A 16243-nucleotide genomic window follows, 5' to 3' on the forward strand; every position below is an offset into this window, starting at 1 on the left:
GGTCGACGCACATGTGCGGTCCGTACGGGATGCTGCTCGCGCGGCAGCCTGTATAGTCGCCATGCAAGTGGCAGCCCATACGGCCGCCGCACATGAGCGGCAGCATGTATGGACTGCGCATGTGCAGCATCACGTATGGTCACTGCACATGTGCACTCCGTATGGGATGCTGCTTGTGCAGTAGCCCATACAGTCACTGTGCATGCGGCAGCCCGTAGGGAGTGCGCATGTGTGGCATTCCGTACGGAGTGTGCACGTGCGGGATGCCACACATGCGCAGTCCTTCCAGGCTGTGCTGCCCCGGGTGCCAGGGAGGGTTCTTCCACCGCTGGATGTCCTACAAAGTAGAAGGTATGGGTTTTTGGGGTTTATTCCCAACACCATTCTCACAAATGAGTATAGCCTCAAGACAACAGAGGTTTATGATCAGAGTATTCCTTTTCCAACATGGGCTTCCTTCCCTGGTTGATGAGCTCTATCTGCCCTCATGTTAGGACAATAATGTTATATCACAGCAATTCTCAGATGCTGGGAAATTCTTTCTACTGTACTTTAGTTTGTCTGCTAAGGAGCCTGCACACATTGCTATGAAGATTCTGGATGGTATTTTTGGAGTACAAACTCAGATCATGCAAGTGACTGGCTCAATATTTGTTGTTGTGTGAGAGCACAACCTATAGTACATACAATGGTTTCCTTCTGCTGAACACAACAGGGGAAGATGAATAATGGCAAGTGGATGAAATTAGGAGAAAGCATATTTTCCTTCTCTTTGTGACTGAATAGCATAGTAAAAAGTCAGGGAATGAAGAAAGTAATCAATCAAGACTGGATACATTTTCCTTTTCTTTGCTGGCATTCCTATTTCCCGCTAGCAGTTTAAATTGTAACACTTCATTGCAAGATTCTTCAGATTTCTAATTAAAAGCTAAAGGCTGCATTTCATCTGGTTGAGTATATTTCATAAGAGCTCAGCATTTTATAACTTGAATTTATTCTATAAACACCTGTTCTGTTAGCTGAATTTTGTGATGCAGCTCTGCACCAAAACAATGTTTACCAAAAAAGCATATATTAGGGGAAAGTGTGCACAAAGACTTATATATTAGTGAAAACAATACATAGAAATGCATTATGTTAGCAATAAAATTCTTGCAAAAAATGTGCATGTCAAAACTGAACACAACAATGTGTTTATTAGGAGAAATCCACACCAAAATTGCTGGTTAGTTTTTAGGAGGGTTTGTTTTTTTCCTAATGTAGATTGCTTCAGAAATCCAGAAAACTGAATTTAACATTAGACAAATGAGAAATCAAAACTGGCAGATCTTTCCTGCATGAGACCATTGAGACTAAGGAGGAAGGGGTTACAGTGACACCTCTTTGGACTGGTTTTAAGAAGGCAGGGATGTGGGGACTTCTTACTGAGGTTAGTGGTGCTATGTCACATTCACCCAAATGGGCCAGCCTCCCCTGCCATAATGACTAGTAGTTGTGGGTAGCTCAACCCATATACAGTGAATATTGGGACCTAGAACCTTTGTCAAAGGTATCATGAGCAGAAAATGTAGTCATCTGGGGCTTCAGAAGAAGGCAGAGAGCATGGTCTTCATATCTAACTATTATTTGGCCTTCAGCTACATCATTTTAATAGGCTTTCATGGAAATGTTGTACCTTTCAATTTTTGTTGGGGCAAGGGGGGAATATAGAAAACAAAGAAATATATGCTATTACTAGGGGATGAGTCGCTGTTAGCTTCACTCATCAAACTCACCCACCCCATTCCTTTAAAACCTTGACAAAACCTTCTCTCCCCTTAGACGTTGTCAAAACTCTCTTTTGTGGATTGGGCCACCTGACCACTTGCTTACTTCTTTGGCAGCCACACAAACTGCAGCTTGATGACATCTTAAGGAAAGTACATATTAGGACAGGCTTTCTCAACCTCGGCCCTCCAGATGTTTTGAGGTTACAATTCCCATCATCCCTGACCACTGGTCCTGCTAGCTAGGGATCATGGGAGTTGTAGGCCAAAACATCTGGAGGGCTGAGGCTGAGGAAGCATGTATTAGAAGATACACATAAATGACATTAAGGTAAAGGTAAAGGGACCCCTGACCATTAGGTCCAGTCTTGGCAGACTCTGGGGTTGCGGCGCTCATCTTGCTCTATTGGCCGATGGAGCCAGCGTACAGCTACGGGGCATGTGGCCAGCATGACCAATCCGCTACTGGTGAACCAGAGCAGCACACGGAAACGCTGTTTATGTTCCCGCTGGAGCGGTACCTATTTACCTAAGCACTTTGACGTGCTTTCAAATGCTAGGTTGGCAGGCGCAGGGACCGAGCAACGGGAGCTCACCCCATCGTGAGGATTCGAACCGCCGACCTTCTGATTGGCAAGTCCTAGGCTCTGTGGTTTAACCCACAACGCCACCCGCATCACTATTGAAACGACATTACTTACGTTTAAAAAGTAGCATTATATATGTCCTTCATGAAGTCTGTAAATCAGGACAAAGCAGCATGGAAAGTTTCTAGGAGTTTCCTTCCATCCCTCACCTGGTAGCTAACTTTATGCGTTCAACATTGAAAATGTCAGAAATAGTCTCTAACTTGTGAAAAAAATATAGGCATATCAAATGGGAGCTGTTTTGAAAGTAGAATGCAAAGACAATCTGTATTATGCAGACCCACTTCAGAAGCACAAAATATTTACAAAGTATGCAAATAGGGCTTCGGCATAGTCAGACAATGTGCTTCAGCATTTTTTCTAAGGCGACATAAATTATTGTGAAGTCTCTTTCACACACGTAGAACGTGCAGGCAAAGAGTCTTTGAAAGTGGCTTCCAAAACTTCAAGGAGATAAAGGACACCAGAAATAAAGTAATCAGGGCTTGGGAATGAAGGACCACATTCTGACACTCAAAGAAAAGGACAATATCATCTTCAATGTTGGGGCAATCTATATTTGTCCAGTACACATAAAATGAGTTGAGTTAGCACATGAGATCAATTTGTCAGCTGCTCAACAATTTGGAAAGCGGGGAGCAGCAATCTCTCATTGACAAAAGTCTTACTGCTACACATGTATTTTGCTGCAACTGTATGGTTTGAGCTGCACCCAAATGTTTATACAGTCATACCTCGGGTTACAGATGCTTCAGGTTGCGTTTTTTCAGGTTATGGACCTGCCGAAACCCAGAAGTATCAGAACAGGTTACTTCCGAGTTTCAGAGGTCGTGCATGCGCAGAAGCGCTAAAACATGCTTTGCGCATGCGCAGAAGTGCCGAATCGCAACCCGCATGTGCGCAGACACACTGCTGCGGGTTGCGAACGCTGCGGGTTGCAAGCCTGCATCCCACACGGATCACATTCGCAACCCGAGGGTCCACTGTAATGTCATGAACCAAGTGTGACATGTGGACGGGGAGACATGAATTTGATGCACCACACATCTAGCTCACTGCATGGCCAAGGACACAACAGGCTCTCAGTCGCACCTACTTCATAGGTTGAATGTTATGAGGACAAGATAGCATAAATCCATACCGTACATCACCCCAAGCTCTTCATGGGAAAGGCAGCATGCATATCTAAGATATTAATTGCATAGGAAGAGCCCTGGTGGGTCAGCTTAAAGACCCATCAAGTCCTGCAAGTCCTGGCCGCCCATATGCTGATGAGAAGCCCACAAGCTGGACTTGAGGGCAACACCCCTTTCCTACTCTTCTTTCTCAGCAACTGGTATTCAGAGGCATGGCCCCAGTGATTATCTTGGCATTATAAAGTCTTATAGTGGCTGCTCTATAAGGAAACAAGAGCACACCCTACCCCAAAAGCCCACAATCTCAATTGTAGCCACTAGTGCTTATTACCCCAGCAGGAAATGGCATCTGAGACTGGACTAATGCTACTCAGAAAAGCAAAGGAGTTGCAAGCCCTCCAAGATTTTGCAAGTGTAAGTAGACAAAGATGCACTTGTGTGCTTATAACCCATTTAGTCTCACAACAAGGACTGCTGCCTTTACAGTTTGCTCTCCCATTTTGCATCACATAATGCTCTTCTCCCCTGCTTTATGCTACATTCGTTTAGTCTTCAACGGCTTGTCCTTGAGCAAATCAGGGTCTGTCAGTAAACTGGCACTTTTGTAGAAAAAAGAGGTTTAATAAAGTGTTTAACATTCACATGGATATGGTTATATTTGTTACAGAATAGCTGCAATGCACACAAATGTAGTAACTTTCTTCCTGGACAAATGGTTATGGGCTGGATGAAACAGTGCACTTGAATATGCAGTGAACATGTAGGGATGCAGGTGGTGCTGTGGTCTAAACCACTGAGCCTCTTAGGCTTGCTGATCGGAAGGTCAGCAGTTCGAATCCACTCAATGGGGTGAGCTCCCATTGCTCTGTCCCAGCTTCTGCCAACCTAGCAGTTCGAAAGCATACCAGTGCAAGTAGATAAATAGGTACTGCTGTGGTGGGAAGGTAAATGGCATTTCTGTGTGCTCTGGCTTCCACCAATGTGTCCTATTGCGCTAGAAGTGGTTTAGTCATGCTGGCCACATGACCAGGAAAGCTGTCTGTGGACAAACACTGGCTCCCTCGGCCTGAAGCGAGATGAGCACCACACCCCATAGTCGCCTTTTACTAGACTTAACCACCCAGGCATTCTTTATTTTTTTTTCAAAAATACATGAATGCGCATTTACAACATGGGTGTGGAACTTCTGGCCCTCCATATATTGTTGGACTACATCTCCCATCATCCATGACTATTGGGTCATGTTGGCTGGGGATGGAGGAGAGTTGGAATACAATAACATCTGGACCATAGGTTACCTACACCTGATTTATATGCTGGTAGAGAATTGGAGGGCATTGGGACAGAAATCTAAAGAATTGAATCCTGTTGGTTTGGAATAAATGGGGTTAAATCCTAAATGAGTCTGGATACAATCTATACAGCCATACAAATCAAACTTGCCTTCAAACACATAGAAAAGTTACTTAACATGGTTAATCCCAGAAAATCTGAACTGTTTCTAAATCCCTGCCTGGTAAACAGGGACAATTGGAACAGGCAAGATTTTTTTTGTTGGGTATGAGTAATATAGCTACTGGGAACATAGGAACTTACTAATGCATTAAGATATGTAAGTAAACATGTGGAAAAATTGTTAAAAGCAACACAATTTCTTCTATGCATAGGATACCAGTTTGAGAGGTTTTGTTACGATGCTAAATTGTTCATAGTTGGCAATTTCTGAACAAACAAATAATAAAAATTCTCCAGAGTTTATTTGAAAACTGCAACAAGCTTTCACTGGATGAATCCACACAGCAACAAAAAGGTGGCAGAAGACATGCATTTCTGGGAACATGATGACTGGGGGGAAGCAAATGGCCACATTTCAAGGTTATGGCTCCTCATTTCTGGAAAACCTTGAACATGGGTGTTGAGCCAGGATTGATAGTTATAGTGTGAATATGTATTCAGGAAATAGATAGGAACAGCCTTGCCCTGGCTTTCAAACTACAGATAGAAAAATAATTACCTCATCCTCCTCAGTCAGATTTTCAAAATGGTAGCATGAATCTCCTTTCCTTGACCTCTTGTCCCCTCAAAATGGTGATGAGATGCTCTTGTCCAGCTTCATACCACCACACTTCCTTATAATAAAACACACACACAAACTTCCTCACATACACATATTAACCATAGTCACAAATATCCAATGCAGGTCAGCCCACTGAACTGAACGCCATGTTCTCAAGAGCAACTGTACGGATGGGATGGGGAGGCAGTGAGCATTAAACAGAAAATATAAATTCTCAAAATGTACAAGAATAAGCCTCAAATTGGTTATGCTTCAGACTTCGGGTTTTCTGTTGAACCTACAGTCCTTTATTCTGCTGTCCAGAAACTGAGAGCCATAAAATATCTTAAGCATGAAAGCAGCCAGATGTTTCCGCCATGACTTCCTTGATAAATTACTGGGAGAAAAATCTTCCCCATTTGGAAATAATATCTTAATTTGACTGCAGTCACGACTATTTGCAACACTCATAGTAATGCTTTATCAACGAGCAAGCAGGAGTCCCCTTCACTGACTAAACATACCTCTAAATCAAATGCAATCCACAGCAAGGGCATTTCAGAGTAATAATAGCCCCATGTTGTACTCACGTCACCATGTCAGATCCAATTTTATACAGAGAGCACAAAGCACTGGAAGACTGAAAATATCTGCGCCTCTGTGTGTTGTGCTGTCTTTGTTACAGGCGCAGATTGAGCAATAATGAGCAACGGCTCTTCACGAACAAAACAGGCAAAAGTGAGAGGGGCCTCAGAGGAGATGGCATCCTCAAAACTGACAGGTTAAGAAGGAAGATGCCGAACTCAGAACTCACTCTTTTTTTGGGGGGGGGGGTCCATACTCTAAATTGTGTTCACAAAAGTTCAGACGGCCACATATCCAGCTGAAGAAAATGCAGAAACAAAGCAATTAAAATAAGAATATTGCTGGAAACTTTGCAAGACTGAGGACCAGACATGCATAGGATTTTCCTGTAAGTGCTTGCGGCATTTTGTTTCGGAAGCAGAAGGGTGACTGGAACCGCCATTGTAGAGGTTAATAACATTACTGTGTGGAAAGAATGAAGTGTTTATCTCTCATGACACCCCGTGGAAGCTGCAGCTGCTCTTCAATTAGACAGCACACCATACATTTTAAAGCATTTTCTTGCACTTTCACAGTTACCACCCGCCCCATCCCCTGAATCATGGGGCAATTCCCAACACCCTTAACAAACTACAGTTCCCAGCATTCTTTAGGGGAAGCCATGACTGTTGAAGTTGCATAATAGTGCTTTAAGTGTATAGTGTGAGCCAGGGATGCCAACTACTCCCCCCCCATTGAAGGGGTCTGGTGTCATGTGACACATCCGGCCCCCGCCCGGGGCATGAGCACTCTCCCGTCGGCGGCGGGGGAAGGGGGCACAGAGTGTGATCTTCACCCTTCTTGTGTCCCACCCAGCTTTGGCCCCCTCCATATTTTGGAGCAGGGGGCTGAGCCACCCCCCCCATATTGAGAGGATCACCAACCCCTGCCACCACTGGGCAAGTGCTTGCCCAGCGGTGTCAGGGGAAGGGGGCACAGAGAGTGATCTTCACCCTCCCTGTATTGCCTCTGCCCGGCACGTGACCATCTCAATATTGGGGGCTCAGCCTGCCCACAAATATTGAGGAGGCCCAAGCCCCTCCTGCCCCCTATAATTGCTGCCCCTGGTTTGAGCAGAGAACTTTCACTTCATTTTGAGGTGAAACCAGAGATACAAGGAAATAATAAGATCAGCTCATCTCATGGTCTTGGAATGAAAGCTGCCCATGTAAACCAATGATGACATCCAGGATTTTAGCATAGCTGTGATCTGGAAGCAATGTATCTTCCAACACCCACACCCCAATCCACAAAAAGCAACCCCAAAGACTTCATTGCCTTTCTAACTTGCCTTATTTTTGTGGATTTTTATTTTTAAAAGCTATTTAAACCTGGTTAAAATGGCCCCATCAATATCAACACTGCTGTCATCTTCCTTTGCCTCCTATTTTGAGGAAGGGAGACTTGTGGCTGTGAGGGAATAGCTGACATCAGAACTCTGCAGTGGATTGCTCTGCTACTATGGCAGGCTAGAAGGGGGGGGGGGTGAGGTTGGTTTCTGCAAGAAAATACGTCTTGTTATGGTAAATATTATTCTGAAACCTCCCTCACACCCTTTCTCAGTTCAAATCCGGGGCTCCTTCACATGCAGAATTCTTGCACTCCATTTACTTGCATGTAGATGCTGTGCACATTTATATCTTTTCAAAACAACCCCTCCCTGCAAAAACCCACACCCTTTTATCCATTTGAAATAAGACCCAATTTAAAAAACAGTATGAATTCATGTCTTTACTGCTAACTTTGGTTTTGAAGGAGAGGTGTGCTACACAGCCCTATCAGAACTCAGCTAAAATCCTGGATTTCTTCATTAATTTCTATAGGCACTCCTGCCTCAGGGGAGGGAAAAAACCCTCAGCAGCTCAGTGGGTGAAGTTGAGCCTTGTGGGTGAGTCTCTATTAAGTCTATGGGTGGGACGACTGTGGAACTTTATTTCCCTGCTCAGTCAAGCCTTCCTACACAGTGCCACTTAGTAATTACAATCAATATTACTGCTCTTGAGAAATGACATACCCTCCAACATTTCTCTGATGAAAATAGGGATGTCCAGTGCTATTTTTCTAGAAAAAAGAAGTGCCGCAACTCACCACAAACACCTCTGTCATTCTCTTAGAATGGCAATGGCACCCACCTAAGAGGTGAGTACTGGCTGAAAAAAAGCCATGGGGACGTCTTATTCCATACCCTCCAACATTTCTCCGATGAAAGTAGGGACGACCTAAGGAAAAGCAGGACATTCCAGGATTAAATCAGAAACCGGGACGGCTTCTGTAAATCCAAGCCTGCCCCTAGAAATTAGGAACAATTGGAGGATCTGATATTACTGTGATTTAATTATTCTGTCGATGCTATTAGTTACCTTGAGTTTCCTTTGTGAAGGAAAGGTGGGGGTATATAACTTGATTGAATAATATTAGAATGAAGTTCATTGGTGTGATTGCCAAGCTAAGGCCCAGCTCAAAGATAGGCTGACACTTTCATTGGCTTCTGTCACTTTTCTCCCCCTTTCCCTTCTCCTCTCCTAGGCCTCTTATTATTCTATATTCTCTTTTTCTCTCACACCTGATTTCTTAATATTTCCTCAGTTGCATGGTGTGCTGAATGTATGTGATCTCTTGTCATACCAGTTTTTCTATTCAGTGATGTTTTTTTTAAAAAATATATTTATTGAAATTTTCAAAAAAATATAAAAGAAAAACAGAAAAGAAAAAAGAGAGAAGAAAGAAAAAGAAAAAGCAACAGTTGAAAAAGTTTACATTACTTACTTTCCATACCCAATTTCCTTGACTTCCCCACACCTGCCCTTCTTGTATTCCAATTCCAATTTTTAGCTCAGCAAATTTTTGTCCCCACACTTTACCTTGTTTCCTCTGATTCATTTTACTTAACCAATTTTAACTTATAAACCTCAATCTTTATATTCCAAAACTTATTCTTAAAATACTTTTCCTAAATTCACCCCATCAATTTAATTTTAACAATCTTTTGCTAAGGTCGGCCCCAAATCCCTTCCCCAAAATCCCCATTTTTATGTTAGTGGCAAAACCAACTTAATTAAAACAAAATATATTTGTACACCCTTTGGATTCCCGAAGCCCTACCACCCCCTTTCCCTCTATTCAGAGATGTTTTAATGATTTGTTTAAATCCCCATCCTAGTACTTCAGGGCGAGATCAGTGTTTCCTTTCCAACTGACTCTACTGACTAAATTGCAGCCTCTTGATTGTTTCCTTGGTAATTTTTTGAATCTGCAGCATTGACTAGCATCCTTTTGGCTGCTTCTGGGCAGGACAAGGTAGGGCCTACAGGCCTCTGGTGTCACAAAGGTGTCCTTAGAAGACCTGAAACAACGTGATTCTGGTTTATTTCGGTTAGCCCAGACTGATGTCCAGCAGGAGCCAAGAACTAAATTCTATCTAATTATCTCACTTCTGATGAGTAAAATAATACCTTTTAAATTGTGTTTTTATGTATCCTACCTGTGCTCCGAGGTACTCGAAGCAGCTGGCATGGGGTTTCACCCTATTTCATCCCCACAGGTAGGTTATTGGACTAAAGCACTCAGTGGATTTTGCTACGGAGCAGGAATTTGTACCTGGGTCTTCCCAGTCGAGTGCTATGCCCAATATACATAACCTCATTTCATATTGTGGATTTTCACCACCCCATTGTTGCTCTTCTGCTCCTTATTTCAGGTACTTCTGTTATCCAAGTGACCGCTACAGATGCTGATGATGCTAACTATGGCAACAGTGCCAAAGTTGTTTACAGCATCCTTCAGGGCCAGCCGTACTTCGCAGTGGATCCCGAAACAGGTGAGAATGTCTATTGACTTGGCTTTCTTTTATTTATGCCAGCTCTGCTTTATTCTAATTATTTGGAGTTGTTGTCAGTCCTTTTAGTATTTCTTTCTAATATTTTCACCCAGTTTTCTTTTGCGTGTCGAGGTCCCCAAGACACCCTCCAAATCAAACACAATTGACACATAATTTTTGTTTAAGGTTTTTGGCATAATTTTGGCCACAACTTTATTAAAATACAAGCAATGTGAGTGGTTGCTTAGGCATTGATTGCAATTATCTGACCCCGTACGGGGACAGACTGACATTTGCATGTCTGCGGTCAGAAAGGGAAAACATTTTGTGGAGAGAGACAGAGCTGGGTACCATGCCCTCAACTCTCCCCAAATGCTCCCAGGGGCTCTTGCGTGGCCCTAGCCCCTTGACAGGGGTTCGGAGAAAAGCATGGCGAACCCCTGGATTCCATTAAAGGAAAACCCTTGCAGCAGCAGCATTTGGAGGGGGAGGCACAGCCAATCCATACCCCTCCACCAACCAATTCATAAAACCAATTCCTAACCGCAACCTTACAAGTTGTGATGATTTGCTACACAGTAGGCAAAAACCAAATGGCCCCAGCCAATCAGCCAGATGGACAAAATTCCTACCAGGCCCTGCCCCAGAAGCAGACAACCCCATGACAGGCATAGCAAGGTCAAACGAACAACCCTGAAAATAGGGGGGGGGGTTGATCCGATGCGCGCAGCGAAAAGAGGAAGCTCAACGCTGCACGCAGGGTATTTAAAGGCTATGGCTGTCAATCACAAAATGGCAACATATAAAATTCCCCAGCAACAAGAAGAGCTCAATGATAATAGTGGCCTACCTCTTTTCCCGCCCAGCAACAGTGGGGTGTCTTGCTAGCCCCCACCGCAACACCTGCTCACCATGAGGGAGAACACGCTTTGTTTTTTCAAAGGTTTTTCATTGATATATTCATATACTATTCATGTTCATCCTTTATTTTGTTGGAGCAGTTACTGCTGACTCCACCTTTGGGGGGGCAGAGGGGTCCTTGGACAAGGCATGCTCTGTGGCCCCTAGTAACCTAGAAGAGGCAGGTTGAACAAAAAGAGTACCGGCCCAAATTTAAGCCCTGGGAGTGCACCAGAGTGGAAACCTCAGCAGCGAGGCCCTATCCCTGGCCTCACCTCTCCCCCCCAAGCCACTGTGGATTGGCACAATTCAAACCAGGGCTTGGTGGGAACTCTGCAAGTATCGTGGAGGTCAGGGGAAAGAGCCAACAGCCCAAACAAACATGATGTGGCTCCGAGGGAAGGCAGGAGCCATCATGCCAGGTTGCAGGTGCTGCCCACCATTGGACCAGGTAAACGGGCATTCTTTGGTTGAAGAAGTTACTGCTGACTCCACCTTTGCAGTGGCACAGGGGTCCTTGGACAAGACATGGAAGAGACAGGTTGAACAAACAGCAAAATTCCTCATAATGTCTCTTCTTGTGTGTGTCGCACAAAATAGCAACAACAATGCTTTTTGGTTGGAGGGACATTTGCTGATTTCAAGCCCCCATCAAATGCCCAGTTTGCATCCTCTTCTTTAGCTGGCTCTGTGACAAAGCCATACTGCAGCCACACTGTGAACTATAGAAGGACAGCTGATTCGTAAACCTGGTTGTCTGGCTTCATTTGCATATCATTTACATGAGCGTGGCAAATGCCAAGCCACAGCTGCTGGATGCTGCATCGGCTGTGTGATATTTTGGAATAGCTGATGCAAAATGAGAGCAAGAGGCAGGGAGTGAAACCTTCTGAGCCAGCTCAATAAAAAATCATGACCCACTTTCAGAAACCATACAATTTGAAAAAAAAAGAGGAAGGGGGGAAAATGCCCTGTGATTTCAAAATTGCACAGAGCCCAATCAGCACAGAAATGATGAAATTGATAATGGGTGGGAAAAGTGCATTGAAATGAAGGAAGCTGCATGCTGTTTTCCTACCATCCCAAACCTCACCTTCTCATTCCATCCCGGCTGTTCTAAGAACCATCAAGGTTAGGCAGCCATCTTTTGGGGGCGGGGACTATTTCCCCTGGTTAGGTCTTCCCATATGTACTGAAAAATGACAAAGTACAGTGGTATCTTGGGTTAAGTACTTAATTCTTTCCGGAGGTCCGTACTTAACCTGAAACTGTTCTTAACCTGAAGCACCACTTTAGCTAACGGGGCCTCCTGCTGCTGCTGCGCCGCTGGAGCACGATTTCTGTTCTCATCCTGAAGCAAAGTTCTTAACCTGAAGCACTATTTCTGGGCTAGCAGAGTCTGTAACCTGAAACATATGTAACCTGAAGCGTATGTAACCCGAGGTACCACTGTACAGCAAAATGGCTGTAAGATTGGAAGAGTGAACTGTGTTGCTTCGGACTGTAGTTGGTGGGTACTGGTTTGGATTGCTGCCCCTCCCTGGTGTAACGATATGGCATGGCTGTGACGCTAATTTGTGTGTAGGAAAGTAGCACAGCAAACAAACAAACAAACAAACAAAAGCTTAGCATATCCTTTTCCTTGATGTGTGAATTTGCTATTTACATGCATTTATATATATTTTTAAAAAATGTGGTCCCTCCTTAGCTACAGCCTGAACTGTAGTTGTTGTTGTTGTTAGTGCTTTTAAAAAAAAAGTTTAGGGGGAACTCTCATTTTCTTACCCCTATTGAAATACTGCCCCTAAGTGAGGCCAAACTTAGATTCACAAAATGTTTAGGGGTATGTGTACCCCTGCGTCCCCCCAGAAAAAAGCACTGATTATTATTATTCCTCCACCATATTCAGCTGCATGTATAGTTTCAGTCCCTGCCATGATTTTGGAGAGGGCTGCAAACTCCTGTTCATTGCAGCCTTTCATCCTAAATGGAAAAATAACCACCAGTCAAAGTTGTTGTTGTTTTCAGAAAGCTTTCATTATGACAGATGTAACCATTTTTGTTTTTCCCCCCCAGAAGGATAATTACATTGATTTAGTGCCAATTTAAAAACACTGAGTAATGGGAGCTTCTTGTTTCCCTCTTTTCTTGCTGTGACATTAAACTAGTCATGGACTGAAAGCCTTATTTCAGTGCATACACCTTCAATTTTGTTTATTTACTGTGGATTAACTGGCACAGCATATTTGACACAAATCCATTTTAATACTCTCCTTCGACCTACTCCCACCTTCAATCTCATATTTCCTCCCCCTCTTCTCTTCCCTATAAGGCATCATCAAGACTGCTTTGCCCGATATGAGCCGAGAAAACCGAGAGCAGTACCAAGTGGTCATCCAGGCAAAAGACATGGGCGGCCAGATGGGCGGATTATCAGGAACCACAACGGTGAACATCACGCTGACCGACGTCAATGACAATCCACCTCGATTCCCCCAGAGTATGAACCATTTAATACTTCAGATGTGTTCAAAAAGCCTCTTTAAACTCTGTAGTTCAAGCTTCACTATCTGGGGACATAAATGCAGATGCATTTCTGGTGTTGCAGCTATTTAAGGTCACACAGGAACATACATACATACATACATACATACATACATACATACATAATATTTCCAAAGGAAATAAAAAATGTTAACTCCCATAATAGTGTTAGGTCTACAAGCAAAAACAAACAAACCAACAAAAGCTAGAGGTGCACAAAGCTTTGCTGCTTGTAGAATTATAATAACCATCACCATCAGTTTATTATTTATACGCCACCCATCTGACTGGGTTGCCCCAGCCACTCTGAGCGGCTTCTAACAAAATATTAAAAACACAATAGAAAGTCAACTGTTAAAAACTTTCCTGAACATGGCTGCCCTCAGATGTCTTCTAAAAGTCAAATAGTTGTTTATCTGTTTGACATCTGGTGGGAGGGCGTTCCACCGGGTGGGTGCCACTACGAAGAAGGCCCTTTGCCTGGTTCCCTGTAACCTTGCTTCTCTCAGTGAGGGAACCACCAGAAGGCCCTCGGAGTGTCTGGGCTGAATTATGGGGGTAGAGATGCCCCTTCAGGTATACTGGGCCAAGGCCATTTAGGGCTTTAAACGTCAGCACCAACACTTTGAACCACTACCAAGAAGGCCCTTTGCCTGGCTCCCTGTAGCTTCACATCTCACAGCGAGGGAATTTCTAGAAAGCCCTTGGAACTGGACCTCAGCGTCCGAACTGGACAATGTAGGAGAAGACACTCCTTCAGGTACACAGGGCTTTGAAGAGTCAGGTGATAGCTTAAAGCCTGATTCTGCACAGCTCATAAACCATGAAACAGAATGCAGCAACTCCAATATATTTTGACCTGCCAAATGTCCAATAATGTCCAGGACTTTTAGCCACTGACGGGCCATCTTACATGGGCAAAGGGTTGCATTCTGCTTGCTGGGAATCTAACTTGGGCACAATCTAGGTCACATCCCAGAGTCACATAACTAAATAGCCACCACTGTCCTTCTCTGTCCTACTTGGTTCACAAACTGCACAGCACTTGATGGTGGTGCTGTGACAAAGGGGAAGTTGCTGCAACCGGCATGATGTGCCTGATCACTGCAGCACATGCTGCAACACATGTGCTCATACACACACGTGCATGATGCAAATCACAACAGCTCTCCTATTCGGGCACTTATTCTCACAAATGGAGCCACAGACAGTGTTGTTAGGCTGATCGGAAGGTCAGTGGTTCAAATCTGCGCTACAGAGTGAGCTCCCATTGCTCTGTCCCAGCTTCTGCCAACCTAGCAGTTCGAAAGCATGCCAGTGCAAGTAGATAAATAGGTACCACTGTGGTGGGAAGGTAAACAGAGTTTCTGTGCACTCTGGTTTCCATCACGGTGTTTAGTCCTGTTGGCCACATGACACGGAAAGCTGTCTGTGGACAAATGCCGGCTCCCTCGGCCTGAAAGCGAGATGAGTGCCGCAACCCCATGGTTGCCTTTGGCTGGACTTAACAGTCCAGGGGTCCTTTACCTTTTACCTTTTGTACCCCACCCTGGTGCTCTTCAAAAGCCACAAAGCCCAACTAAATTAAAACTTTGTAACCTATCGGCCGCTCTCTGCTTTCTACTATTTATCGGTTTTGTTCACTTTTTTATCATGCTTATAAAATATATGTATTCACTTCTCCTCATGACTTAGCTCAGAGGTCTGCTTAAAATGCAAGGGTGTGATAGAGTAATTAATCATACTGAAGTTGGCGAACCCAAAGTAGGCTAGTATCACATATATTTTGCTGTAGTGTATGTCACTCAGTGACAGTCTCATAAAGACTACATATTAGAAGGTACCCATAAAGGAGCTTTGATATGAAGGCTGCTGTTGTTGGGGGGGTTTTTTTAGCTCTTAGTCTTCCCTGTGGCTTCTTTGTGAGCACAAAAGAAATAAGAGCCTATGGAGATTGGTGTGCCTTCTTTTTAAGGTCTCAGATTATTTTAGTTACAGCCTCAAATAACAAGTAAGTGTGCCCTTTATTCACTGGCATATCAAATCACTAAGAACCAACAAACTTATTGTGGCATAAGCTTTTGTGCACTTGACAAAGAGGGGTTTGACTCACGAAGGCTCATGTCATCATACAGTTGTTCCACTATATGAAAACTCAGTTTTCATATCCTGACAGCTGCTTTGTTTGTGGAAAAACCGCCTTGGAAAGAGCTAATTTAGAGTGGAGATTGAAAATAAGTGTTTTCAACTTTTCTTGCCCAGCGTTACTGTTGCAAGGCACACACCCCTCCCTGCAAATTGCTGTCCCTACCAAGAGGTTCCAGGTTCTCGCACACGTTCAGATACATACAGTGGTACCTCTGGTTACGTACTTAATTCATTCTGGAGGTCCGTTCTTAACCTGAAACTGTTCTTAACCTGAAACACCACTTTAGCCAATGGGGCCTCCCGCTGCTGCTGCACCTCCGCCACGCGATTTCTGTTATCATCCTGAAGCAAAGTTCTTAACCCGAGGTACTATTTCTGGGTTAGCGGAGTCTGCAACCTGAAGCGTATGTAACCTGAAATATCTATAACCCGATATACCACTGTATGTTAGATACCCTGCACAAAGAGAAGTGACTCAAGGGAAGGATTTGTAGCAGAAATACTGTGGGTAGAGAAAGGGAAGCATACCCTCCTGCTGCCACTTATTTGTCTAAATCACCCCACTAAAGTTTATTTTCTGAAAGGAGGGTGGCTGTCTGGATTTT

General features: G+C 44.0%; 1 protein-coding gene across 1 annotated transcript in view; it reads left to right on the top strand.

The window, feature by feature from the left end:
- CDH9 (cadherin 9) overlaps window positions 1–16243 on the top strand; it is a 133127-nt gene that overhangs the window by 81846 nt on the left and 35038 nt on the right. The window contains exons 4-5 of the mRNA XM_053397098.1: window positions 9927–10046; window positions 13279–13446. Coding sequence (XP_053253073.1) covers window positions 9927–10046; window positions 13279–13446 — 288 coding nt within the window. The remainder of the gene's footprint in view (window positions 1–9926; window positions 10047–13278; window positions 13447–16243) is intronic.

This window comes from Podarcis raffonei, chromosome 7 (assembly GCF_027172205.1).
Source record: "Podarcis raffonei isolate rPodRaf1 chromosome 7, rPodRaf1.pri, whole genome shotgun sequence".
Lineage (NCBI taxonomy): Eukaryota > Metazoa > Chordata > Lepidosauria > Squamata > Lacertidae > Podarcis > Podarcis raffonei.